The sequence below is a fragment of the Athene noctua genome, chromosome 2 (assembly GCF_965140245.1).
Source record: "Athene noctua chromosome 2, bAthNoc1.hap1.1, whole genome shotgun sequence".
In the NCBI taxonomy this organism is placed as follows: Eukaryota; Metazoa; Chordata; class Aves; order Strigiformes; family Strigidae; genus Athene; species Athene noctua.
Genome location: NC_134038.1, coordinates 135,890,824 through 135,907,995, shown reverse-complemented (window position 1 = coordinate 135,907,995; position 17,172 = coordinate 135,890,824). Strand labels below are relative to the sequence as shown.

The following is a 17,172-nucleotide window of genomic DNA, read 5'->3' as shown; positions in this document are numbered from 1 at the left end:
CTGCTGTAAAAACTAAAAAACTGTAGCATAGATTAAAAAACTGAGGTTAAAAACCCCACCAACGGTCAGAATTTTCCAAGCTTGATCCATATTCAATAAGAATACCTTAAAATAAGAGCTTTTCTGTGTTTTATATGAATGACAATCATCTCCAGCTTCAGAGGCAGTAACCATTACTGCTAGGATGGAAGCAAAAATAGGAGACCCAGAGGTAAAATTCAGAGCCAGAGACTGCCAGAACTGTTTTAGGTGCATGCAGAGAGTACAGTTATTTTCACAAATATGGTCTGTATTTTTCTGCATGGATAGGCAGAAGTGATCTCTTTCCTGAGGCGTACAGTTTCTAAGTAAGTAAGGTAAGCCACTTCTAAAATCAACTGTCAGCTTTAAACAAACTAATTTTCTTTGAAGACAACTAAATCCACTGTGACTGGGCCTCCAGGTGAGGAAGAAAGTCATGGTACAGACAAGCAGGAATGGAGGGGAAGACATCAACTCAGTGGGTAAATCAATACCTATCTTTTTTGTTTGTTTTTTCCATGGACCAAAAAGACTCCACAAAACATTGCCAGAAATATTTAGAAGCAGCAAATATAGGATTTACATGCAATTTTTGTAAAGAATCTCAAATAACATGATGCAGTTTGTCGAGTTCCATGAGATAAAACAATATCATGGGCGAAGGAAGATGCATGTTCAGCTGCTATGAAAGCATCTTGATGATAGCTGAGAACACCTGCTGCAGGCTGAGATATGACACACAAAGGCTGTCAGTTAGAGGGTAAACACCTTCCCTTTCTAACTTTTCTGGAGGGATTTTGAAATGTTTGGGTGAGTCACTTCCAAAGGTTTTGTATGATTTTCAAAACTACATGAAACCAAAAAGAAAAAAGCAATTTGGCAGGCAACTATGAGCCCTTTAAAAGCACATAGGCAAGCATCCACTCTTGGGCTGCGGACACATGTTTTTCCCATAGAATGAAAGGCCCCAGTCATGGACTAAGCAAAGTCATGAATAAAAGATGGGAGAAATCCATTAAGTCATATAGATTGTTCAGAGAGCACAAGCTAGCTCAGTCTAGGTCTGAGTGCCCTACACAATGGCACCTCTAACTAACACCCAAGGGACCATCACTGGATCTCCTATTACTCCCCCAACCCTCCTTAATATTTTGGTCTGTCTTTCTTTCACAATTTTATCTAACATCTCACTGCTGCATCTGCTTCTGTCAGAAGAGTTCTCCCTTTCCTTTTTATCTTTTTTTTTGGGGGGGAAATGCAGACTGTCACCTCTTTGAAAGTATGAAGAAAACAAAGAAATCTTAGTGATGGAAAAAGAGACACTGCACAGGATATTTGACATGAGTTTGCAACATAACATTCAACAAAATCAAACCAATACAAATCTGTCATGAATAAGGAATTCCCTCATATAAAGAAGGAGGTAAGAGATTTTCCCATGTATGTATGTCTCTAATACAGTGAACAATTGATTCAACTAATGTCTATTTGTTCAGTACTGAGATAATGGACTGTATTCAGTTTCAGAAAAAAAGAAAACAACAAAAAATAACACCCACCCAAAACCCCAGCTTCCTAGGATTTTGGAAACAGAATAATAACAATGGGCTTTTGTTACAAGGGAAAGGATGGAGGATTTTTGTTGAAGAACTTGCTTTCTTTTCAAGAAAAAATAGGAGCTGGTCAGTTGCTACTTCTGATGGATTGGTCTATTTCTTTGAACTTGTCTCTTCATACCAACTGTTTTATTGCATGTTGTATGGAGAAACCAATTTCTGAATATATACTGTTCAACTACAAAATGACTAAGCGTAATAGTCAAGAAATATTTTGTTGTGTGGCCATCTGGGAGGCAGTATCTTGAGATACCTACATGAAGAGAGTAGTAGGAAGAAATTAAGAGCTGGAAAAGTGAGGACGAATGAAGGGAAATCTTTCTCGCAGGGAGGACTTGTACAGGCTGAACACACTCTTGAGTGAATAGAATTTACCACAGTTGCCCCAGTCAGACAGACAAAGCTTTTATGCAACAATGAAGAATCCTGTTCTGTTGGTGAGAGATGATGTAAGCGGCCCTTGCATCATTCTGTGATTCACTAGTAATATTTCTATTTACTGATTAAAGTTGATTAAAGTTAATCAGGTGATGTTCTTCTACTAAAGGCTTTGCTGTGAAATAGAAACTTTGAAGGTTTCTTACTGATAAAAAGAGATTAAACAGTCTGATCACAAACTAGACAGCCATAGGTCATAGCTTGTTTATGCAGCTCCCTAGGAAACACTCCAGCAGAACGATGACAAGACTTTACATGAGCAGGGTAATAAGCACAATATAGCTGCAATTCACAGCGCTTGACTATTTTTAGTTTCAAGTGTGCCTAAAAAGCAGGCTTTGAGACATTAAGAATCAGAAAAATCAGAACAGGATGCAATTTATCCTGCAAGGCCAAAAATGTTAGTCTAAAGATCTCTTTAAAGTAATCTTAATGGAACTATACTGACATTCATCTGATACGAATGATTTTATTTAGGCAGACTAACAAAAAAAATCTTAAAAGCCACAGAGCCTGCACTGTGGTTACAAATGAGCATGATCCCAGAAGCAGATAAGTAGCTGATTTGCTCCCAAACGTGCAGGATCTCAAAATACATTCATGGTGAGTGAGACTTTTTTAATCTCCAGCCAAGAGTTACTATTTTTCCTCCTTCTGCTACTAGGCAAAATGTGCCTGGACATTTTACAGTGTGTCATAAATTAAAGAACACCAAAGGGACCTTTCCTCTTTATTATAGCAATCTACACCAAAACCACAGTCTGTAAATAAAACAACATATCTGGTTTCTAATTCCAGCAAGCTGAGCAGCTAGTTGTTAATGTGGCTCTCAAAAAGCATTTCATGCATGATTTAAGAAGCTGAGTAAAGATAATTGTATCTGAAATTATACTACTAAAAATATAGTATGGTAAATGAAAGGTCAAATACTGGCTCTTGAGGGATGGAAGGAGGTCCTTCATCATTTGTTGCATGCTATTTTTAAAGCAGTCTCTCAAATTTTGGGTTACAATTAGGAAGTTATAAAAGGCTTCAAAGAGGGTGGAAGTAGTATGTAGAAGTTCTATTCCTCTAACGTGGGGAGGAAGGAGGGAACATGAGTGGGCTGTAATACCTGGCTGGGTATGTTTATCTTAGCTAGGGAATTGCTACCTACCTCTCACTGCTGGCAGCGGATTGGTTCCTCCTGGGCAGAAGAATTGACTCAGGGCTGCATGAAGACTGACAGGCCAAAAAGTTGAGAAAGGCTGCTTTGAGGGAAGACATGACTCAACTGGCAGTGAGAGCACTGAACTATCGCCTTGAGTCTTAGCACCAGGGCGAGGTCCCTGTTCCCAGCACACAGGGGATAGAGGAGGAATAGCGATGACAAGGGACAGACCCAAGACAGGTATTCTACTTGCCAACTCTGCTGTAAGACTGATGGCCAAGGCCTTAAAAAAAAAAAAAAAAATAATCAATCTCTCCACTAAAGGTGAATTAAGGACTATTATGCAAAAATTCCCTGTATGTGCAAAGTAGGAAAAGCTCCTTAAGGTAATGCACGTTAACATGTATGTTAGAAGTCTGTGTTATTTACTGTTACCCACTCTGAGTTGCTGTAGCAGGAATAGAAGTCTGTGTTATTTACTGTTACCCACTCTGAGTTGCTGTAGCAGGAACCACTCACCAATGTGCCATGGTAAAGAGAGTGGCTGGAAGAGCGAGGGACAGAGAGCAGTGAGAAGTTGCAAAGAAGAGTAGCAAAGAAGTACGGCAAAGCTACAGAAAGCAGATAGCACAAGCAACTTAGCAGCTGTTCAAATTGGGTTGTGTTACCCAACAGGTTTTGTCAGCTGAGGGCTGCTACTGCTTAAGTGATATTGCAAGGTGGACAAGAGTTGACCCAACAGTTGCCACATCAGATGAAAACGGAGTCTAAAATAGTTTGGTATTTGCTTTAGGCATTAGGTGTTATAAATCATCCTGTTTACCCAACTTGTTGGCATTTTCTCCCCCCACCTTAAATAACAACTGTTAAGTGATCTTTGTTTGCAAGCAGGGAAGACAGCTCATTTTAAGCATTAAGTAATTTAGATCAGTTATTCCAAGTTCCTGGATTTGAGCTCTACATTTGAATGCAGTCCTTCCTGCTGCCAGTCAAGCCCTAGCAGAAAGGATATACTAGAACCACGAGGCTCTTGCATAAAAGGGAGTCACCAGTTTCTTCACAATTGTCTCAGACAAGTCTGGTCTAGGAATTTACAGTCAGCTCCTGGCCCTGTGGTGTGAGAAGTACTTAGCAATATGGATCTCCCTGCAGTGTCTATAAAGGAGTTAAGAACGTTGGCAGCAATTCTGAGTTGTATTTGTCCTTTGCATGTCCCGTTAGTGACTTCAGCTATGGCACAGCATTGTGGCAGGAGTCTTGCTACCCTGCTCCCTGAGGAAACGGGCAACTTCTCCAGCCATGAAATGGCCATTCTTGTTACACAGACTCCCACAGCTGTCTGAACTTCTTGTCTGCCTTTGCCATCTGGGAGCTACCTGCCCAAGTGATTTGAACAGACTTTCATATTTTACTATGGTCTTTTCTGCAGAAGCTACACAGGTGTTTATTAGGAAGCAGCAGAGGCTACAAACAACATTGATATCATCTAAATGATAGGCTTGTATTGGTCTTATTCTGCTAACATCTATTGAAGCAGGTTCTACACAAGGTTTATATGACTCTTGAGAGGATATAGGTAAGCATGTCCATTAATACACAAATACCTTACTTCTAACAGTAAATAAAAGCAATGAAAAATGTTCCAGTGGTGCATCCACTCAGATCTGAAACTTTTGCCACATGTTTCATTTTTGTCCAAATTTTATCATTAGAAAGCAACTAGCATGCTGGCTTCAAAGTACTTTGAACTTCCACAAGTTTTGAAGTCACAGCTGATCAGAAAATCTTTCTCATTTGTAGCAAGAAATATTTTAAATGCTGCTTTTAGATGTCTGCAAAACAAGGAGGGAATGGAACAAACTTGATGAATGTGACTACATACAGCCATAGTTGAGGGGAAAAGCAAGAATTTAGAAGCATGTTAATGAGGTTTATCTACATTCTTTTAACTGATCATTTCCATATTTCTGCCCCTTAACAATAATACTCTTGGTCCAAAATTCCTGCCATTGTTGTTTTACCTAGCAATATTAAAATTGAAGCATTAAGTTAGCAAAACTTTTCTTTGCCTGAGAATTTCCTTTTATTTATTTTATTAAGAACTATTAAGGGACTGAAAGTAGACTTGAGCCATAAAGCTAAGTACATAAAAGTTTATGTGCTGATTATGTCTAGGACTGAAGTTTAATGCAGATCCTTCTTTATATTGAATGAGGTGTCACAGGCTCTTATTAGCCTTTCAAGGTTTGATTAGATGCCAGTGTAATTAGAACATTCTTTGGCACATTATCATGTGCCTTCACAATCACAGGCTGCTCGGTGTGCATGCATGCGCATGTTACACAGCAACACTATCACCACCCACCAGGGACTCATAAATGCTATACCATTTTATCCAGTAATTTTAGGGACTTCTGCAAGCAAAGGACTGTTATATTTTTCATAATGATTGTCACTACTGTAAAGCCATTGACCAGCTCTTAGCACTGTATTTGAAGCTCTACTGGTAGAAAATAATTTTCCTCTTCTCTATAGTTCCATTTGTAACCTGGAAGAACAATTTGCAGCTTCTGTAGAAACAGGTCTCAGAGAGACTGATGATTACAATGTTGATGAGAACTTGGAAAACATGTGCTTTAAAAACCATATACGGCAGCATAGACTTTCTAGCTACTTTCTGCTGGACAAATTTGTTCAGAATGTTTGGGGCCCACAGAGATGCAGGAAACACCTGGTATGCAACTCTGAGGACTTAGCCAAGTAGATCAGTGCTGCCAGGATCTGAATGGTTATGGAAGAATCAAGGTAGTTGGCAGCTGAGTAACAACTCGGAAGATATAAATTTTGCTCTTTAAAAAAGTATGGATAATGATTCATAAATTGGAAGAGAATACAGATACCCTCACCTTAAGGGTGAGACCATCCTTGCTCTTCCTGCACTTCCCTCTAAAAACTTCACTGACTAATGCCACTAAGTAAATTCAATAGTTTCTTCTAATTTAGCTCTTACATTAATTAGCAAGGAGCCAAGTTCCTCTGGCTTATACCACCTACCAACACAACACCCACTATTCCATATTGAGGGAAGTCTTCATGTCCATAGTCAGTAAAAAGGGAAAAACCTGGTCAAAATTTTTTCTCTTTTCCCTTGTCATTTTGTAAATACAGGAAGAACTGTTTCACTGGAATACATCATACTTAATAATATTCAATTAGTCCCAACATCCCTTAGGCTCCCTCTTCTGTTTTTATAATTTTTTTATAAAACTTCACAAACATTTGTACAGATTTTAGACATTCAGACATTATCACACACAACCTTCAAAACAGTAAAAAAATCCGAAGTTTTTAAATTTCTGAATATTGCTTAATATTTAATTTGCAGCCAGTCTGGATTCAAGAGAAGATAGAGCCTGTTGGCTTCAGTATAAAGTAAAAAAAACACAGTAATCTCAATGCTGAGGAACCTTTCCCTTTCTCAAAGACTGGATACAACGGAAACTAAATTTTGTCTAGCTTTGTTCAATGCTAATAACATTGCCTGCTGGACCTTGACTAAAAAGGTTAGGTTATAAAGAAGAAACCTCCTTATCCCATAGACTGATCACATCTTTGATTTCACACCTTTGGTTGAATTTTTGAACATTTTTGCACTTGGCTGCCGATGCCTTACTATTCCGGTCCTTCTTGTCAGAAAGAGCAAGAGATAAGAGTATTTATAAAACATAGGTTCACCACAAAAATCAGTGCACTAGAACTTGCTTGAGAGTAAGAATGGGTGTTCTGGAGAGCTGGCTCAGATTCCCTGGTAAGCAGTCAAAGTGCATATTGCTCACTGGAGGGAACAGAAGTGAAAGGGTTGCGAACAGTAGGCCATACTGGAAATCATTAAGTGTTCAGATTATGCAGAGTAAACGATGACTGGAATTTCATTAGCTTAAGATGTCAACTTGTATTCTGGATGTCTAAAGCTATTTTGTTCTAGTATTACTTATTTAGCACTAAAAGTGTCAGCTTGCAGGGAAGGATGCCTAGGCAGAGAAGGAAGAAGGCAGGAAGATAATTTGTTAACTTAATCAATGGACAGCATAAAAATACTAAGAGTGGAATCAGACTCTCATTCTAGATAGTTACTTTAACCTAACTTAATAAGCCAGTTCTCACATGAACAAAATCACCTGAGAATAAAACAGCTCTCAGTTTAAGCGTGTGAGTGGGAAATGTGGTTCCTCACTATGAAAATGCATCTCCAAAAGAGATATCTGAGAAAGCCGCCCTCTGACAGAGCCTTGAGTAAGATAACAAATTCCACCAACATACTGCCTGAGCTTATGACACAATGGCCTAGTGTAGGTTAGATACCACCATGGTTGTTAACTTTCATGTTGAATTAGAAGTCGAGTTCCATAAATCAAAGAAAATGTCTCAGTTCAGAAGAAAGTATCTCTCCCCTTCAAACAAAACTGGACAGTGCAGTCTTATACTTCGGGAACAGGTTGATATGTGGCTTGAAGGTATCCTTTTAACAAATAAAAACAGACTACAGAAAAGGATGGCCTTATATTACTGCCTGATTATTTCCAGATGTTACTTAACAGACCTGCAGCCTGGTTGAATTACTCTTGTATCTTAGCTTGGGGTTTTTGTGCTATGCACGTACAGTAACAAGAGGACCTACATACAGAGTTCATAGCCTAGTACTGATTCTGGATAAGACATGTGTCTTAATACACTACAAGATAGAGTAGTTGAAATAAATTAAATTCTTGACCATGACGTCACTAGACCAAAGAACTACTGTAAATTTCTTAAAATGCATAGGGGATTACAGTGAAACATTTGATTCAGCATTACAATTGATTTTAAAAGATTATCATGCAGTCAGTATAGCACCCAGGAAACCGTAGTATGAGTACTTAGAAATAAACCAAAAGAATTTTCTTAACTTAAAACCACTATTTATGAGATAACAATAAACAGTAAGTAGGTCACCAATGGCCAGCTACAAATCTCAAAGGAGAAAATGCTTCTTATTTTTAGCAGCATCTATGCAGAAATCTGTTCCTGCCTCAGTACTGTTCAACTGCGAATTTATTGTCACTAAGCAATGAATATAGAAGCCTTCCAACTGCTAATTGTGTTTTACTATTTACAAAGTTTATTTATAAACTCATTTTCATGCAAGTATAAAATACTAATTCCATGGACAAATACACATTTGTTCACCACTAAATTATATACATTGTATTTGCATCTAATATTCAGAGAAGTGCAAAGTCTACAGTGATGTAAATAACAATAGTTTTGTAAACTATTAGATGATGAGCTCTCAACAGATATTAGTAATGGTATGATAATGTATTTTTTTGTGTACTGCTGAAATCAAACATTTTTGCAGTAAAAGAACATACATTTCAGCTACATTCAAGTGATTATTTTATTACCATATATTATGTCTTACAAACTTTACTGGAGATGAGCAAGAGCGCTACAAAACCATACCTTAACGCAAGAGGTGTATTGCATGGTATGTGCAGGCATAGCAAAGGAGAGGTAAGAACTGGAGAAAAACAAGCTAAGAAAACTTGTACAAAAATGGGTAGTAATACTGACTAACACTGGGTTATAAATGTTACTTATAACAGACCCGAAGGGCTAATAGAGATCCAATTCAGAAACATCCGTGCACTGTAGGTACAGTTTGGTGCAGATCAAGAGTGCACTAATACAGTCAATGTTGTACGCATAAGATAATGCACAAAATACACTGATATGCATATAAACAACTAATTTGTTTACAGTAAGTAGGGCAGCACAGTTGCAGTACTGCATCCTTGGCACTTAGTGATAGGACAACAAGTATTTGGTTTAACTAAATTCATAAACAGGATATATACTGGTTTGTAAGATGTAAAACATACATCATCCCTTTGAACCTTCTGGTTTTACAGCATTTTTTAATTTGCAAGTTCAAATGCAGACTTGATAAACTAGCTAGATATGGAAGACGTTTCAGATATTGGCTTAAAACAAGACCTTCAATTAAAAAATGACAGAGTCACAAATTAATTCTAATGATATTAAATCTGTAACTGATGTCTTGTGCTGGAAACAAAATCTGAAACATTAAAAAAAAAAAAAGCAACCCACAATGTCTTTATGGGCTTTTCCTGAATAGTAATTGCTTCCTTAACGTCCCTTTCATATACGGTAATTTTACTTAAAAGAACTGCTGAATTTATTAATCTGAAAAATTGTTACTGAATTAGAAGTTTGACCTAGCATATCACATCACACAGAATGGAAGAAAATATGCTCTTCTTCAAAGAAAGCACATTTCAGCTATGAAAGGATTACAATTGTAAATGATTGTCCTTGTATTAAACAATATTAACAACCTTCTGGAGGGAGCCAATTTACTTTTGCTTGTTTTAAACAAACCGGCTAAATTACCATTTTATATTATATATAACAAATGTAATAAAATTGTTCTTAACATATAATGATGTAACACTTTAAAATTTACGGGTTAAAAATATTTTACAAAGACATTTTATTATATATGAACTATACAACACACAAGAGTATGAAATATTTTGAACATATACACATTTCTGTATTTTTCACGTAGATTATTATTTTGCACCAAACGTTGGTGTCTGCAATTTTAACAATCCTCTCAGATAAAAACAAACCAAAAACCCAGAATGTTTTTACGGATGTGGATTTTTTTTCCTGAAAATAAAACCTATTGCAAGGAGAATTTCTCTAATGACTTTTTTCTTTTCTGAATTTTCACATTTTGCACAAAGCTTTTCAAATGGATCAACATACATAGAGAGAATAACCTCTCTGTACTTTGCAGTGCAATTTGCTAGGGATAAAGTTTAAACCAAAACTGACCCTTTCCCCGCTACGAACATTGAAAACTGCAGTCAACGTAAACATCAATACCAATTGCTACTGAGACTCCTTTCCCCTGAATTTAACATGCAATCCTTTTCAATATCAATTTTAATGAAAATATTTGCATAGAGCAGCCTTGTATTATTTCTAAAGAATATTATGAGCATTTTAACACAAGATAAGGCACATGTTTTTCAGCATTAATAATCTAAAACTAAACCTGAGGCTCCTTCCCCTCAGCAAAATCTGCTTTTTTAATATACCCTGTATTACCTGAAGAAAGCAGAAAAGCAGTATAGAATAAACCAAAACTCTTTAGCTGAACTAAAGTCAGAACAGTAATCACTCCTGATCATAGTGTAACAAATTCACAGATAAAGAATTAAGTCATTCTCTAAACAAATTATTTTTAGGGGAGAAAATAAAAAAATATACAGCCAGTAGCACTGTAGATGTTAGATAAAAGTTCACATAATATGGATGACATTTATAGTGAGTTTTGCTAAAATAAGCTCCCATCAGAAACAAGGTAGCTAAATTGTGAGGCACTTAAGGTTGACAAGAAAAGGAGGAATGCAAGGGGTCTGTTTCATAGAAAACCTGAAGTTGCATATCATATCCTTGTATTAAGCCTTCTATTAAAGTGCTAGAAATGGAGACTTAAAACAAAAGGATTTAAATATAAAATAAGTGATTAAAGAGCTTACTATGCATTAAAATTAAGTGCTTTTGATTCTCATGATTTCAGAGCTTTTAATATTTTTTCAAAAATAAAGTCTAGAAATAATCCATGTGTGAAATCATCTTCCTTGTGCCATTGATGCTACTTGTAAAGTGCCCAATTATTTTCTAAACAACAAAACCATTTGCCTTATCTTATGTTGTATAGCATGACATAGTCTGTAGTACATATGTAATCCATACTGCAGTGACACAGTCAATCTGATGGAAAACAGCACACGCATACTTTTAGTCAAAAGTTTTAATCCCACCTGTCACTCTAAAAAGCCAGGTCTTGGACTACATATCCACCAGTATATAGTGCAACCAACCTCATATTCTCAAAATGGAATTTAGCTGTTAAAGTCCGGTACTCAAAGATAGACTTATCAAGCTTTTCCTCAGAGCAGCCTGATGCCCAGACAAAATCACAGATGGAGCTCTAGATCTGAATCACATAAATCCACTAGATGCCAAATCGGAGAAGGATCTGGGTTCTGTCGGATGATGAAGAGGCTGAAGATGTGTGGCAGTCTGTACATTACTGATCACATCTAACTGAGAGGGATATGCTTCATTTATATTTCCTCCATTGAAACTGGTTTGGAACTGGCAGGAAAAAAGACCATATAAATGGTTAGTATGGGAAACCAATTTATTGATAAGTTTTTAAAAATCCTTCTAAAGACACTAATGCTGAATGATGAGAATTAAATTCACATTAAAGTAGGGTTTGAATCATGAGTGAAACTTACCCACGTTGAAGTCAGTGGGAGTCCTACTTCTGGCTAAGTAAAGAAACATCACTATTATCTAAAGTGTAATAGAGCTTCCATTTGTAGAAAGCGCAGTCTGACTGAGCACTCAATTTCCACATCCAGCTGTTGCATTTTAAAAGCAACCTTTTTGCATAATTTCATGTCTGCAGTGGGAATCAGACTTTACAGCTCTTCCAGGAATGCACGTGCAATCCTATTAAGAAGCTGAAGCATACTACATTCAATCCACACAGAGCTGTCATAGGGTGGGCTTTTTTGACAATTTTCATAGTGACAATGCCAAGTAAGAGCAATGAGTGGCTTTCATCAGTCTCAGCATAATTGTTCATAGGATTAATCATCTGATGTAATGCTTCCTGTCATGCTACAGAAAAGTCACGTTAACTATAAAATACTTCACTCAGTCATGCAAAGAAAATACAACAAAGTATTTTAAACATTTCCATCATCTCTTCAGGAGTAACTTATATCCTAAGTACTCATTCATTTAAGGTTTGTCCTTAAAAACACGTATTACACATTCATTCATCTGTCAGAACATGCTGGGTTTCGGAAATTGCTTTTTTTTCCTTGTGCACAAACACTGAACTAACTGTACGGTTCTTCTAAATTTTTAACAACAAGACTATGGAGAGGTGAATTATGTTTTTTATCAAAGTTGCCATACTTTTAAAGACAGCTACGATAACATAAATTGGGATTACTTCTGACAGAAGATGATTATTTCAATATTCTTCATTAACAAGATGAGCATGCCCATTAAAATTTCTAAGAAAGTTTTCAACACAGAATTTAGTACTTAGCAAGGTTTTTCTTGCTTAATAAAGGAATATCGATCTTAAGCTATCAAACTATCTAAGGCCTTTCTGCCCTGTCCATCACTGAAAGTGTTTTTAGACTACATTGGCTATGACCCTACCACAATTACAAGTTAGGCAGAAGGTCAAGGCAGATGACCACAACAGACCTTTCTGGCTTTCTAATCCCCTAGACTTTTCATGTAGAAATCGATGGGAGTTAGAAGGTTGAGAAAAGTATAGCAATCATGGCTTGGGTAGCATCTGTCCCCTCTCCAGACCCCAACCGCTGCTAGGGATGTCAGTGTGCTAAATCCAGCCACAAAGACTGCCCTACTTTGGCTGTGTGAACATAAGCTCAGACAGCAGTATCCTAGCTGCTTAGTCGCATCCTTACTCAAGTTACCAATTAGCAATAAAATCAAACCTTAAGTTTATTATCATAAGCAGCGATACATTCTCCCTATTTACAATAAAGAAATGTGTATTATTTGCTATCATGGGTTTGGTATAGGTGATATTTTACAAGATCACTCCAGGTGCAGCAGCTATCCTTCTGACTTACTAGTTCCCATAGGTCCTCATATTTTAAAGTTCTTAACTCCTGTGATATAAGACTAAATACATTCTCTGTAATATAAGCATATTTAGAGTTATCTTTCTCTGGAGCAATGACATTTCTAGGTAAAAAAATGTTTCTACATTAAAACACTTCTCAATGTAACAACTTTGGTTTACACAGAGCCTTACTTTGCATCAATCTATAAAAATTTTAATTGGTAGATGTGACTAGAAGTCAAAACTGAGTACAGTCTGACACAAGAGATGTTGTTTTTTTTTTCATGTGAATAGTATATAGCAGTGTGGGCTGCAAAAGTCTGTTTGGTTTAGGAACAAGCAGTCTCTTCCCACCCCCCACTGCACCCAACTGACATACAGAAGTGTTGGACCCACAAGGACCTGGAGATCAGCTATCTACAATCATTCTTTTACAAAAGGGGTTGTGTGAATAATCCTTCCTTATCTCATCAAGAAGCATGCTCCTCTTTTAAGCTCATTTCAACAAATGTTCAGCAGTTCTCTTCAGAGGTAAACAGGAGCTAACATGCAGAAGGGTAATATCAGTTCTGCAGCAGGTTTCTGCTTATGCAATGCTATCCAGATCCACACAGTACAAGTATACCATAGCAAGGGGGCTGAATTTGTCTCTGAACAACTTAAGTAAGGATAACTTTTCACAAAGTGGCCTTTGTTCAATTTTTCATGACAAACAAGCTAAATGCAATATTATTACTGCAGCACAGCATCCTAGTAAATATGAAGTATAATAGATGTATTTATTTATTGCATTCAGAGAGGTCATCTTAGTCATTAAATGTTTTACAGATAGATAAGAAAAAATAAGCAAAAAAATAACAAAAATGTGGCATAACAAAAATTATTAAGGCAACATAACAAGAAAATAACCTACAAAATAAATGTATTTGAAACCAACCATTAAAAAGAAAGAAATGGAATTGCTTCTGCACTGGCTGTTCAAAACTGATGCAAAAAAAACAGTAGAGCTTTTGTGAAAATAACAATTCTATATAATTCTATACCAATAACAGACTTGGATGACTCTCAAACTGCTCTGCAACCCTACTATCAAGCACTATGAAGGACTAATAACACTGACTACAGCCAGGAAACATACAGCCAAGTACTGTGCAAGCTTGAGCACTGCAGTTCGCCAAAGTCACTTCATGCTATTTCAGCCCTTGGGCAATTGGGCAGAAGCTATTCATCTTGCTGAACTGTTCTGCAATTCAGCAACTACATTTTTTCCACTAGTGAAGCATAGTGGAAAAGGCTTCCACTTCGGAAGGATAGGTGTTGTATTAAACATACCAGAAAACTAGTTATGTTCTACTTGCATTCCTCACCTCTGTCTTGTGTAGGTTAAATGCCAATTAATACTTTAATTCTGTAAATGCTTATGCATGTGCATAAGCATTTGTAGGATCAGTACTTTAGAACATTAACTCACTGAGGTAATAAAAAAGAATTGAGGCTCTGTACTTGAGCAGCATTAACAGAAATAAAATAGTACAATCAAAAGTACTTCAACAAAGTTTATTCAGGATCAGAAACTGCCTTAGTAATCGATTTTTTTTTTATTTGTAAGTTAATTTTACCTGTGAAATATAATTTTTTCCTGCTCTTTTGTCTTCAGTAGACAATTTAGACAGCAGCTTGCAGAATGAGATGACTTTCACTTATGACAATATAGAAAAATATTTTTGCAATATCATTGTGTGTAGAAATGCAATAGTTCTTAATATTTCATGCTATTTATGTGATATTATAATCTGATAATTTAAGCAATTCCAAAATCATCGAAGAATCTGAGTAGCTAGAGAACACTAAAACCAAGATATTTTTCTGGATCCTTACAGCACATTTCATAAAAATGAATGTGTGAGACAATATTACTGACATCATTCCACTCCTCTAAATAAGCAAATACCAAGCTTTTGACCAATCTGTTTTCCCTTTGCTCCTACTGGGAAAATTACTGGTAGGTACAACAGACTAGTTCATTCACTCTTGCTTTAACAGTGCCAGAGAGCAACCAGTCTGTGGATACACATATATAAAAACTTGACCAAACACAACCCTTTTCAATCTAATGAACAAATAAATCAAGGACATTTACACACTGCTAACCCATCAGTTTCAAACTCAGTGATTCAATTGTGACAAACTCTGCATCCCAGTAGCCACTCAAACCAGTAAAAACACGATTCAAAATGCAGGCGATACAGCGATGCTGTTTACCTTACCTTGTTCAACAACGTTTGTTGACTTGCCATCATAGGATCATACTGCATTTGATCCATGCAGCTGGGCTGTGCTTCTTGTGTGCACTGGTACATAGAAACAGCACCTGCATAGCATGTTTGAGGAGTTAGCATAACCGACTCGGAGTTTATCCCACACTCATGATTTTCAGGGACTTGCTGCAAACAACTGAGAAAATCCTCCAAGTTGGAAGAATCAGAATAGGTCAATCTGTCAAAATCTGCTACAGGGAAATCCATTTGAGCAAAATTAGAAAGTTGTGGCATCGTTGCTGGGGGTTGCTTGTAAGGTATAAACTCTTGCCTACACGCATAAGGGGAAGTGTTTACTTCTGATTTGTAAGATAACTCTGATGTAGTGGCATGCATGCCAGGGAATACATATTGCTGGGGCTGCTGCTGCGAGCAGCTAAGAGGCATGCTGGTGTCAGAGCTCCAATTTGTGAACATCCCATTGACTTGCATATGTTTCATCTTTTGACAGAGCTGCTGCTGCTGCTGTTGCTGCTCCATGAGCTGTTTCTGGTGCTGATGAAGTTGATGTGGATCTAACTCTTGCTGTACCAAGCAACCTTCATTCTGGATCAGGGGCTGTTGCTGGTTACAGCCTGAATATAAGAAGTCAGACTTATTTAAGGAATCCTGAACGTAAGTCAGGATTTCATCAGTTATGTCGATGTCCCCAATATCATCCACACCAGATAATTCAGTTTTTAAAAACTCCTCATCCTGCTGAATACACTTTAGGTCTTCAAAGTCAATACCCAGATTTTTCATGATGCTGTACAAATCACTGGTTTTGTTATCTTGAAAGAGGGCTGCACTGTCTTCAGGAAGTGGAACAGTACTGTCCTGGGAACACTCCATTAGCTCCCGTTTGAGAATGTTGTCATTTCCAGCAGGTAGGAGATTATCTGTCCAGCCACTGCTAACAACACTGCCCAGTTCATCTCTGCTGTCTGCAAAGAAGTTCCGCTCAAATGAAAGTTTATGTGATGCTGGAGGGCAGAGATACACAGACTCATCTTGCCTTAACATTGCACCTAGCAGGGAGTTTGGATCCACAGAATCATTGTGTAGCGTTGCTTTGGCTCCTTTTCCTGTCGTGCTTTTATTCTTCAGCTGAGAGGGATCCATAAGGCCCGACATAGGGAAAGATACCTCGTATAATACAGCCTCACCAGTGGCAAACATGAAGGGCAACTTCATGTTACGCTTCCGCAGATGTTCTGCCCCTTCTTCATCTCTGAAAATAAATCATATAATAGCATAATACTGCAGTCCTGAACAGTTACTGTAATCTTTTCGTCCCCTGGAATGACTATACAAAACCCCAAACTTCTATTTGTAGTCATGTTTCAAATTCCTAGCTACTCCAGTTCAATTTGGCTGAGTTAAACCGAGGGGCAGATTATGAAATAAGGAGCTTATGACTGTAATACCACCTTTGCATCTTACATTTGTAATTAAATCTAGATTGCATACACCATTTTCTGTACATTATGAGCTGAAATAAAAATAACTGGGCTTTGTTCCATGCATTATATTTTTCTTGGCATAGCAAGCAACTGAATACCTCTATACTGAAGTATCTCTTTTCTCTGTTTTATAGACTTCATAGAAAAAATTATTTAACCTGTATAATAATGCTGAACTAGGTAAAATTTAGTTCAGCACCATAAAGGGCTTTATTTCTTTGTTATCTGTTGTTTCTTCTACAAAACTGCAGTTAATAGGGATATTGAATTAAAAATAGGTTGGAGTAACTTGGTGCTTACACCATGGCTCTTATTCTTTATATGAAATCAAAACGTCTAAAGTTTTACATGTAAAGGATGATACCACATAAATACTGAAATACCAGAATTATTTTCAATGTTTGTTACCAAATTTAAAGAGGTT

The 17,172-nt window shown here is 37.0% G+C and overlaps 1 protein-coding gene across 1 annotated transcript in view; it reads right to left on the bottom strand.

Moving 5' to 3' along the window:
- Nucleotides 1-8,644: 8,644 nt before the first annotated feature.
- The window catches only part of AHR (aryl hydrocarbon receptor), a 66,482-nt gene continuing 57,954 nt past the window's right edge, over nucleotides 8,645-17,172 (bottom strand). The window contains exons 10-11 of the mRNA XM_074900369.1: nucleotides 15,253-16,516; nucleotides 8,645-11,460 (exon numbers count right to left, since the gene is read on the bottom strand). Coding sequence (XP_074756470.1) covers nucleotides 11,305-11,460; nucleotides 15,253-16,516 — 1,420 coding nt within the window. The 3' untranslated portion in view covers nucleotides 8,645-11,304. The remainder of the gene's footprint in view (nucleotides 11,461-15,252; nucleotides 16,517-17,172) is intronic.